General features: G+C 39.8%; 1 protein-coding gene across 1 annotated transcript in view; it reads left to right on the forward strand.

The window, feature by feature from the left end:
* Positions 1–12304, forward strand: part of LOC126195254 (uncharacterized) — a 273114-nt gene that overhangs the window by 163270 nt on the left and 97540 nt on the right. The window contains exon 7 of the mRNA XM_049933780.1: positions 5390–5540. Within this exon, the coding sequence (XP_049789737.1) occupies positions 5390–5540 (151 nt within the window). The remainder of the gene's footprint in view (positions 1–5389; positions 5541–12304) is intronic.

A 12304-nucleotide genomic window follows, 5' to 3' on the forward strand; every position in this document is an offset into this window, starting at 1 on the left:
ATCTACATTATTCCGTGATTCATTCAGCTTTCAAATTTATACTGACTTTTTGATCACCCGGTATATGCAAACTAACAATGTGAACTACATTTTATTAACTTATAAGCAAAATATAAGTTGCGTTGTTCTTCCATGCATGAATTGGAATTACAAATTTAGTATGCTTTCATTTAACAGTAGACACATAGTTCAAAATGATTACTGGGGCTGAAAATCAGTATAGTTTATATTTTTAATAAAGGAATGCATAGTTTATCTTTAATTACACATGATGTTGCAAATATTTTACATTGCTGGTCTATCATATTGCAGACTTCAATGAAATATTGCATTCAATGCAAACAGAATACGAGGCAAATATAAATTCTAGTGAACATTGGTAGCTATCAAATAATTTAGTTAATTTATGGGCTCAGTGTTAACAAAAGATATTCCTACCCATTACAGAATCTGGACATCAAGTATACTTGAATGTAACGTAGGCATGAGCTTTCTGTTTGGCTTCTAACCAGAACTTCCTTATTAACTGCTGTGTAATTCACACAGTAATTAGTATGAAATTGCAATATTCGAATAACTGACAATATTGTATATGTGTATGTTAGGCTTAAATTGCTGTTTGGTGGGCATTCTGTAACAACAAGACCACAATGCTACCAAGTGGCATTCAGTCTCAAGGTGGGTAATAGTCATAATGGTTGGCTCATCTCTGTGTATTTCCAAACATTACAGCTTCAAAAGTGCAATAAGTCGCAAACACTGTGCAGAGTGGCCATGCGGTTTGAGGCACCATGTCATGGATTGCACGGCCCCTCCCACCAGAGGTTTGAGACTTCCCTTTGGCATGGGTGTGTGTGTTATTCTTAGCATCAGTTAGTGTAAGTAGTGTGTGAGTCTAGGGACTGATGACCTCAGTGGTTTGGCTCCTTAGGAATTCACACACATTTTCTTAAATAAGTTCTAAAGTGGAAATACTGTCACTAAATGTTGGATTGCTTTGTTTTTCAACTGCATATTAGATTCAAGTAGACTATCACCATTTCTCAAGAGCACCAAAATTATTGTATTGCTGATACTGTGGTAGAACACAGATTTTCCACAAAGCTGCAGACTGTAATTGAGCAACATATTAATCTAACTGGTGAGTAAGTTGGAGTTACCAGCTAATGAGCTCCCTTGGATAAACCTGGTACTATTTTAGGAAATAATGAGTAGACTGGAGGTTAGCCAGAAGTAATGGAGAGGACAGGAGTATATCTGATAAGCAGATGCAGTAAGCAGGTGAGTAATTGAGAGTTTGTGACTGGAGCATGCCCTCTCATTGTCTAGAGCACAACCACAGCCAACTGAGAGGTTAGTCATTTAATAAAAAACAGTGGATGGACATAGACACTCAGCATTAAATCACATTTTATATGTCATCGACAGAAGCAGGTACTGTACATGGAAATTGTTTATCTGGGAATCCTACTACATTTGTAATTAGAAATTAGATGGCAAAATGTAAATGATACATGCAGCAGTTTTTGCAAATGCTTAACAATCCTTTCTTGTCTAATATATCCAAAAATAATAATGTAACATATGTTCAATAAGATGGAGCATTTTATAATACCCTTGCACCACATGCCAAATTACCAGGTTGCAGCAGGACAAATCATTCAGATTTTTTTTTTAAGTATACAGCCTCATATTGCCAATAAATTCCATTTATTTGATAAATAAGTGAGACAGAAATATGCAGTCCAGTCATTCAATCATTATCCACCAAAATCAACCACAGTTGTATAGAATTTTCTGAAAGACTTTTATGACACCTTTGACTGTTAATTGTTAATTTATTTCACACCACCATGATTTCAGCTTTGTAGCCATTCTCAAGTGTATTTTGAACTGTCTGTAACATTTCATCATTCGAAAAACATATTTGTGGTCTTATAGACCAGTTGTCGTATTACAGGGTATGAGCAGATATCTGTCTATAAGACAAGAAATATGTTTATCTGATAATGACATGTCACAGACAGTTCAACATGCACCTGAGAATGGCCACATAGACAAAATCATGATCATGTGAAATAAATGAGCAATTAACAGTCAGACAGTGGAAATGTGTTTTAAAAAAGTATATGGAGGGATTCATAAAAATGTAGACACTATTTGAAAGTCAATATTAGTGGAGCAAGGTGACTTACCAGTACAGTTATTGCCTGGGGGGAAGGTTATTTTATGTGCTTAAAGTGACCCCTATTAGCAGCCAAACAACATTGATGACAGTCAGCAGTTGACCAGACTATTGCTGTCAGTGTTGCTGCTGTAATAGCTGCACAGGATGCCTCAACAGTTCCACATAACACATTCAGTATAGGTGGCTTGTGTTAATAAATTTCATTTCTCACAGTCCCCATTGATAGAAGTCAAGAGGTGTAAGGTCTGGAGATCATGGTGAGTACTCAACACCTCTTCTTTGGCTATCCATCATCCAGGGTGATTTTCACCCAAGTAGACTCTGACATCTCTGTGGTAGCAAAGCAGAGTGCCATCTTCTTGAAGGAAAAACCTCTTATTTCTAAACACTTCTCGGCGGGCAGGTAAAAATCATTGTTAGCAGCATATGAAGATACACATCACCAGTTGCAGTACCTTCGAGAAAGAATGGGCCAATCAAACTGTGCAATGACAGACAACACCACACATTAACACCCATTAGATTAACATGTTTGTCCACATGAATGTGATGATTTTCAGGAGCCCAGTACACACCTGTGGTAATTTAATGTATCTTTCCAATTGAATTCCGCCTCCTCAGACCAGATAATCATCTCTGCAAACCATTCATCCTCGAGAAGCATGGCTTCAAATCACTTGCAATACTCCAATCCAAGTTGTCCTCATTCATAGTGTGCAGTGATCTTGGGAAGTACACATTCCACTTTGCAACCTTCAGAATTTGTAGTACACTTGATTGGCTTACCCCACTTTCACTTGCACTCTGATTCACAGATTTTTCAGGTGACCAATGCTGTAAGATGGACTTTTTGATGTTTCTGATTAGACAGATGTTTCCTTATGCACATCCTGAACAGTACCATTGGCATCAAATATACCCAAAATACAATAAATTGTTGCAAATGTAGGTGGCTGAGTTATGTACACATTTCATGCTTGCTGTTGTACTTCTATCATGGTTTTGTACATCAAGTGCCACTTCAATATTGCCTCGCATTGCTCAAATGACAATTTGACTTCATTCATTGCTGCACTGTCATCCACTGGAAAACATACACGAAGATCTGTAGAGAAAACAATGGAGTACACTACCATGCAAAATTGAAACAATACACCACTTTGTTCCAAGGATATTAAGTATCAAAGAGTATATACAGTTTTCTGGACCCCTCTGTGTACATATGTGTATGTGTGTGTGTGTGTGTGTGTGTGTGTGTGTGTGTGAGAGAGAGAGAGAGAGAGAGAGAGAGAGAGGGAGAGAGAGAGAGAAGAGAGAGAGAGAGAGAGAGGGAGATAGGGCATAGGGCATAGAGTTCTGTAAGGTTCTATAGTCTGACTGAAGTCTTGTCAACCAATCTCGGAAACAACTGCAAATCTGTTAACAAAAACTTTCAGTCCTGTAGCTTCATGGTAGTCAGAGAGATCAGCATCTTCATCATCTGAGCAGAACTTCTTAAGAGCTGAGAATTTCAAGTTTTAGCCATCTTCATTCAAGCAGGCAAAACCCAACACCATCACATATGGGATAGGAAGAAATGCTACTACTCTCCACAGACTGATATGACAGGCCTCTCCAATTTGAGACTGCATCATACAGGCATAGATGGCACCAAATATCATACTGGACTGTCCATTACATACTTTAGCCAGATCCCTGGAAGGACTGATTCTTGTAGGCACTGAAGCACTTGCTTGCCTTGAAAGCCTGGACACTGACCTGCAATTTTTCCTATTGTTTGTTTTAAATGTTGTCTAGTTTTTTTGCTTGTTTTTGTTTACCTACTGTATCTGTATATTTATGTTTGTCCAATGGGAACAAACACAAAATAAATGGAATGAATAAATAATTATTCATAACTATTTTATCTGTCTATTGAATAGTTATTACAATCAAACAATGGAAAAACCAGGATGAAATGTAAGAATATTAGAGAAGGAAAGATGCTACTGACCATATAGTGGAGATGCTAAGTTGCAATAGACACAACAAAAAGATTCACACAATTACAGCTTTTCGCCATTAAGGCCTTTGTCATCAGAGGGATATCATGTTTGGCAGCATGTTTAACATCATGGTGGTCCACTTGTTTTTTGGCCATAGTTTGTCGGTGGCCTTATATGCAGACAGACAGCTTATAGGTTGCCATGCCTATATAGAATGCAGCACAGTGGTTGCAGCTTAGCTTCTAAATCACATGACTGGTTTCACAGGTAGCCCTGACTTTGATGGGATAGTTGATGTTAGTGACCTACCACCGACAAACTGTAGGCAGAAAACAAGTGGACCAACCTGCTGTTGAACACATTGCCAAGCATGATATCCCTCATTTCAGTGACTGCTTCAGAGCCTATGCCATATGGATCCTTCCCACCAACACCAGATTTTCTGAATTGCACAGGAGGGAACTTTCCCTGCAGTACATCCTACGTTCCCATATTCCTCCTGTCCTCAACCTTCGATAGTCACTGTTCTCACCCATCCAGCCCCCTCCCTGTTCCCATTCCAGCACTACACAACTGTCATTTCACCACCACACCCAGTCTTTTACTTTCTTTTTATTTCTCTCCTTTCCACTACTTACACCCCCCCCCCCACCCCCCACCCCCACAGCCCCTCCTCCACCGCACTTTCTCTCCTGCTCTCCGTCTCAACTGCAGCGCTTCACAGTTTGCCACCCTCACCACACTCCCTCCCCCTCTACAACCCAGCCTCCTCCTTATGCCCACTCAGTCACCACTCCCATCATGCACTGGTGCTGCTGCTCACAGTGTGGTTTCAGTTATCTGAGACTGCAAACGCGTGTGCAAGTTGTGTTTGCGTGAATGTGTGTGTGCGTGTGTTTATGTGTGTCTATTGCTGACAGAGGCCTTAACAGCTGAAAGCTATAATAGTTACTACACATTCATTGACATCATTTGAGTAAACAAAGACAACTATTGTGGATAGAACACTCAAATAGCAATGTCATCTGTCATTTGTTTTCTTTCTAGATTTATTTCATAGTCTTTGGTATACTCAATAGCTGTAATAAAATTCCAGGAAATTTTCAAAACTGTACTGGCATTTTCATCAAAGAAAATGCTTTTAATAATTATATAAACCATATTGATATCATACAGTGTTCAGTTCAAAACTTATACTGTGGCTGTTATTTTACAGGCAAGGATCTGGGCCAATTCAATCACAAAACCGCAAGCAGCCCTCTTATACCTATTGGCACATAAAGCCAAACCAAAAATTATGCGGTATTATTTGAGCATGGTGGAATCTATTATCAATAGAAGAATATTGAATGCTGTGAAACTGAATGGTAAAGATGGTCAGGACTGATAACCTCACTAAAGGACTTCGATACACAACAGTATAGGACAGTGATAATCCTAACATCTAAGAGCAATACTCAGTTGTCTGGTATTTACATAATTTGTTTCTATAATAATTGCTGCTTTCTGTGTCTGGGGAATACAAGGGCTTTTCATAAACTAACCACCTAGCTGCTATTAAAGAAAAGAAAAAAACAGTAATAAATCTTTTTGTACTGAATCTGTAGTTACATGTTGACTTTATTTCTCCACAGAGTTATCATACAAATTGAAACAGCTATCATATTTTGATACCAGTTTCTGTATTTCCTTATCAAAAATGGTGTTGGGCTTCAGTCAATGGTTGACAGCATCTTTGAACTCATTGTCTGTCATAAAATGCTGAATTGTCAGCTGGTCCTTCATCTTGGGAGTGATGAAACTTATTTGGTGCCAAGTCCAGGCTACAGGGACAATGCTAAAAAACGTTCCAGCCAAAAAGTCTCAATTTTTTCCTTTTTTCAATTTACGGTATAGGGTCACACACTGTAGTGAAGGAGATTGATTCCTTAATAATCATCCCATGCTGTATTGTATTGTCTTTACCTACAGAGTTTTGTTAGAGTCTCACAATAAACCTTTGATGTCATGCCCTGTCATGCTGTACTTTCATACACTGAAGAGCGAAAGAAGCTGGTACACCTGCCTAATATTATGTACGGCCACTGCAAGCACCCAGAAGTGCCACAAAATGATGTGTCGTGGACTCAACTAATTTCTGAAATAGTGCTGAAGGGAATTACCACCATGAATCCTGCAGAGTTGTCCGTAAATCCATAAGAGTATAGGGAGGGGTTGGGGGGTGGGGGATTGAGATCTCTTCTGAACAGCATGTTGCAAGGCATCCCAGATATGCACAATAATGTTCATGTCTGGGGAGTTTGGTGGACAGCAGAAATGTTTAAACTCATAAGAGTATTCTTGGAGCCACTCTGCAGCAATTATGGATTTGTAGTGTCTTGCATTGTCCTGCAGGAATTGCCCAAGTCCATTGGAATGCACAATGGACATGAATGGATGCAGGTGATCAGACAGGTTGCTTATGTGTGTCACCTGTCAGAGTCATGCCTAGACATATCAAGCATCCCACATCACTCCAGCTGCACAGGCCCCCACACTATTACAGAACCTCCACCAGTTTGAACAGTCCCCTGCTGACATGCGGGGCCCATGGATTCATGAGCTTGTATCCATCCCTGTACATGTCCATCTGCTCGATATAATTTGAAATGAGACTCCTCTGACCAGGCAACATGTTTCAAATCATGAACAGTCCAATGTCAGTGTTGACGGGCCCAGGCAAGGTGTAAAGCTTTGTGTCATGCAGTTATGAATGGTACATGAGAGGACCTTCAGTTCCAAAATACCATATCAATGATGTTTTGTTGAACAGTTTGCATGCTGGCTCTTGTTGATGGCCCAGCATTGAAATCTGAAGCAATTTGTGAAAGGGTAGCACTTCTGTAATGTTGAACTATTCTCTTCAGTCGTCATTGGTCCTGTTGTTGCAGGATCTTTTTCCAGCCATGGTGATGTTGGAGATTTAATGTTTTACAAGATTCCTGATATTCGCGTACACTCATTAAATGGTTATTTGAGAAAATCCCCACTTCATCACTATCTCAGAGATGCTGTGCCCCATCGCTTGTGCACTGACTGTAACGTCACATTCAAGCTAACTTAAACCTTGATATCCTGCCATTGTAACAGCAATAGCAGACCTAACAACTGTGATAGGCACTTGTTTTCTCATATAGGCATTGCCAACCACAGTGCCATATTCTGCCTGTTTACATATCTCTGTATTTGTGTATGCATGCCTATATTATTTTCTTTGGTGCTTCAGCATAAAAACTGTCAGAAAAAATCCTTTGTGATTCCAAGAAACTGTGACCATCATTTTGTGGTTCAAAAGTTTCTGCTTTAATTTTTGTGCTTGCTGGGACTCTTCCTTAGTTTCAGAGTTCGCACACTGCAGTCATTCTTGTCCCACATCATGAATATGTTCAGAAATTCCTCACCCTTTCATTTTAAAACTGAAGGAATGTCAAGGCTGCATGAATTCTTTGTTTTGTTAACACTAGTTAGACATTTTGGCACCCATTATGGATGAAACTTACAGTAATCTAATCTCTTTGTGGCAGTGTTAAAAAGGCGGAAATCTGAGGTACATATTCTGAAAATTCAGAAATTGTAAATGGATGTCTCTCACACACAGTTTCATCACCATATTGCACAAGTTCATCAGTCACATTTGGACATCTTCCAGAAGCACTTTCTTCATACACATCTGTGTGACCAGTTTTGAATTTTCTACACCATTCACTCACAATTCTATAACTCACTAATATCCTCCGCATACACATGACACAATCAGTGATGAATCTAGACAGCCCTGATTTCCACAGGAAGCAAATAAGAGAACATACCTCACAAGTGGAGAAAGACACAATAACACCATCCATTTCACTCACTTTGTGCTTACACACTGATGAATGCAGCAGAGAGCTGACTGAAGTAACATAGGATTCAAGGTTTCCTTTTCCAACCAAGCAATTGCTATGAAGCTACAAGTATTTGTTTATTCTTAATAGCCAATTGGAAGTTAACTTATTAAAAGCTCTTTTAAATACAGTATGAAGGGGACCAGCAAGAGTGCAAAACTGTGAGAAGAAATTAGAATTCTTATCTTTGCAAAATGAGGAGGTGACAAGTAATATATTGAAGGTATCAATGGAAGACTAAACTACAATGATAGGGACACATTTTGAGTGGAAGAAATTAGTAATGTTCTTAAATAGATTATTCCTGCTTAGTTAGAGAGGACTGGCTTTTAATAATGATATACATATTTAGTTGTGGGTATGATGTTTACCAGCAAGATTTAAAAAGAAAAGGGAAATGAGGAGGCTTTAAATGAAAAGAGTAAATGCAAAAATTGAACATGGATGAGAAGCTGGTTTGAGAAAAGTGAATAGAAAGGCATTGTATGTGGAGAGGAATGAAGTAATTGTTGGGGTTTTTGTATAAGGTATGGAAATGTACAAAGGGAGAGTGATGAATGAAACATGCAGGAGTAGGCCACAGAAGATGAGAAATTGTGTCATTTGTGGCTAGAAAAAGGTAAGCGATGATCAAAAATCTGATGCTGAAGCTTCTGGTAAACTTAAGTTTGGAACTGTAACCAAGGAACTATGCATGTTATTTATAAAATGTTGTGAAATATTGTGCATTAATGCTGAATGTTATCACTGTGTTTAATTTATTACTTCTCATTCTCTGTTCTTACAATAAATTAAACATCAAAGTGTGGCAACAAGAAAATATAATATTTACAGATAGTATACTGCAAACTCATTTTGCCAGTTGAAGTAAATGAGCCTCTGCCTGATGCATTGGTGACCACTAGTCTCACACACTATCCAGTCTGAGATAAGTTTCAGCCATTTTGCTCCAACGACTGGAACAACCTGAGTAATTATTTCTGCCTTATGTACATTTAATACCATTGATTCATGGTATATACCCTAAGCCAATGTGAACAAAACAGCTTTGTCACAAAGGCTAAATTAGCATTAATTATACTGCAGAGAATATATGTACCACAGCATACTCATAACTGTAATTTTAAAATAACGGGCATACTTAACCCAATCCCCCCTTAATAAATTCTAATTTAGGTCTCATGTGTAGCAAGGAATAAGCAATATATTTAAAAAAATTACTGCCTGCAGAAGTTGATCTGCAATGAACTAGGGACCTTATGTAGTTTACTATTTCAGTTATCTGCAGGGCAAAACTAAACTGTATCAACAAATTCACAGTTTTCACACAAGGAAGATTTAGCAAAGATGTGAGTTGCCCTGTGTTACTACAATGCCTAACAATGGGTACTTTCAAACCTCTCTAGGAGGTAATTCCCAGACAGTTACAGAGTCTTTTTGTCAAAATAATAATATCTGGAAACCATGATTTAATATTTATTCATTCATCCATTCACTTACACATCAAATGAGCCACCCTGTTTACTTCTACTCCTGCCTTTGATTACCACTATCCACCACCTATTCAAGAGTCTCCAAACACCCCTCAGATCCCCCCATAGTTGATAAACCCAGTCACATAGACCTACTACATTTGCCCCTACCTCAAAAACTGACTCCTACCACCATACAGATTCAATAACCTAAACAGACCGAAAACACAATCATGAACCTTTCCTCTGAAAGTCTTAGCCCCACAGAAGTATCAGTACCTTCCAAAAGCCTCATCTTTTGCCACACTCCCAAACTGAGTCATGCAGAACTTGTTAAATACCTTCTCTCTGTTTCTCCTTGTCTTTACAGCAGAAACACCTTTTTGCCATCAACCATATCAATCAGACTTAACCAAAGACCAAAGTTGAACCCTGCCTGACTCAGTTCACTCCTTCATGCAACTATCATTCACCCCCACTGCCCCAAAATCACCCCCTGTTAACTTTCCAGAATTTCTTAACCTCGAACTTTGCCACACCAAAATTCCCCAAATCCCTCAACATGCAAATTAACCTTACATTCACAGAAACAACTGCAATCCACCACCTAAAAACTGATCTTGACCTTATAAGACTACCTGCTGACAAAAGGCTCAACTAATGTTGTTTTAAAACACAAGGATTTTCTGGCAGAAGGACTTTGCCAGCTGCCAGATTCATCCACCTAAAAATTCTACTGCAGTGATCCCATTCCAGAAAACTAGCAGCATCTCCAGTTTGTCATCAAATCCTTAGGCCCATCACAGAAACTCTCCCCATGGTCCATCTCCCCATTCATCCTACTACTCCCCGCACTCCTACCCTCTACATGCTGCCTGAAGTCCATTAACCCAACCACCCAGGATGCCCCGTTGTGGCTGGTTATGGTGCCCCCACTGAGAGAATCTCTGCTCTCACAGATCACTGTATTCAGCCTCCTAAATATAAGATTCCAACCATTACTTCCACCAACTCTCCACAGTTCCTATTCCTTTACCAAATGGTGCCCTGCTTGTCACGATTGCTGCCTCTTCACCTCTACACTAACACTCCTAATGCCTGTGGCCTTACCACTTTTGAAGACTACTTTTCCCAACATCAGACAGTTTACAAAACTACAACCTCCTTCCTGGTCACCATGACCAAATATATCCTCACCTGTAATTACTTCTCCTTTGAAGGTATTACCTACAAACAAATCTGGGGTACAGCCATGGGCACCTGCATTGCACCATCCTATGTCAACCTATTCATGGGCCATTTAGAGGAATCTTTCCTAAACATGCAGAATCCCAAACCCCTCATCTGGTTTAGTTTTGTTGACAATATGTTTGTGATCTGAATCAAGGGTGAAGACACCCTATCCACATTCCACCAGAACCTCAACACCTTCTCCTCCATTTACTTCACCTGGTCCTACTCATCCAACAAACCACCTTTCTCAATGTTGACCTCCACCTCAAAGATAGCTACATAAGTACCTCCATCCCTATAAAACCTACCAACTGCCAGCTGTACCTCAACTTCAACAACCGCCACCCATTCTATAGCAAGAAGTCCCTCCCATACAGCCCAGCCACCGATCGCCATCACATCTGTAGTGATGAGTGGTCCCTCTCAAAAAAATTCTGGTGGTCTCACTGAGGCCTTCACAGACCATAATTACCCTCCCAATCTTGGAAAATATAGATCTATCATGCCTTATCTCTCCAGTCATCCACCACCTCCCAAAGTCCTACTGTCCACCACAGAGGAGCATTCTCCTTGTGACTCAGTACCACCCAAGACCAGAGCAACAGAACAGAATCACATTCTCTGTGATTACCTCTCATCATGCTGTGAAATGAGACATGTCCTACCCACTACCCTTCCTACCCATTCCACCGCCCACCAAATGTACACAATATCCTTGTCCATCCCTACACAACCCCTCCTCCCAGCCCCTTGCCTCATGGCTCATACCCCTGTAACAGACCTAGATGCAAGACCTATCCCATAGATCATCCCACCACAACCTACTCCAGTCCAGGCACAAGCATCACCTATTCCATCAAAGGCAGAGCTACCTGTGAAACCAGTGATGTGATCTATAAGCTAAGCTGCGACCACTGTGCTGCATTCTACAACCAACAAGGTGTCTGTCCGCATGAATGGCCACTGACAAATGGTGGCCAAGAAACAAATTAACCACTCACATTGCTGAGCACACCACACGACTCATCGTTCCCTTTTCAATCACTGCTTCACTGTCTGTGACATCTGGATTCATACCACCAACATCAGCTTTTCTGAATTGCACATCTGGAAAATCTCCCTGCATTATGTCATGTCCTACGTTCCCGTAACCTTCCTGGCCTAAGCCTTCATTAGCCATTGTCCTTTACAGAGCCATATATTCCACCAATGCACCCATGGTCTTTTTACTTCTCTTTTTTTCTGCTACCCACTTCTCAGTTAACTTGCTGAAATTATTTGAGTTATGGATAATTCTCTGAATTATATCACTCATTGTGTACAAACAATCAATGCTTTTTAATTCCATATTAATGATACTGAAATCTTGAATGGATGGCATTAAGCTGTACACTCTCATTGGGAAAAAGTGTTGCATTTTTTAAAAATCCTTCTGTATCTGTCAATGCACAAAGATATTGGGAGAAGGAATGATACATATTTTGCCCCCCACAATTATCTGAA

This window comes from Schistocerca nitens, chromosome 7 (assembly GCF_023898315.1).
Source record: "Schistocerca nitens isolate TAMUIC-IGC-003100 chromosome 7, iqSchNite1.1, whole genome shotgun sequence".
NCBI lineage: Eukaryota > Metazoa > Arthropoda > Insecta > Orthoptera > Acrididae > Schistocerca > Schistocerca nitens.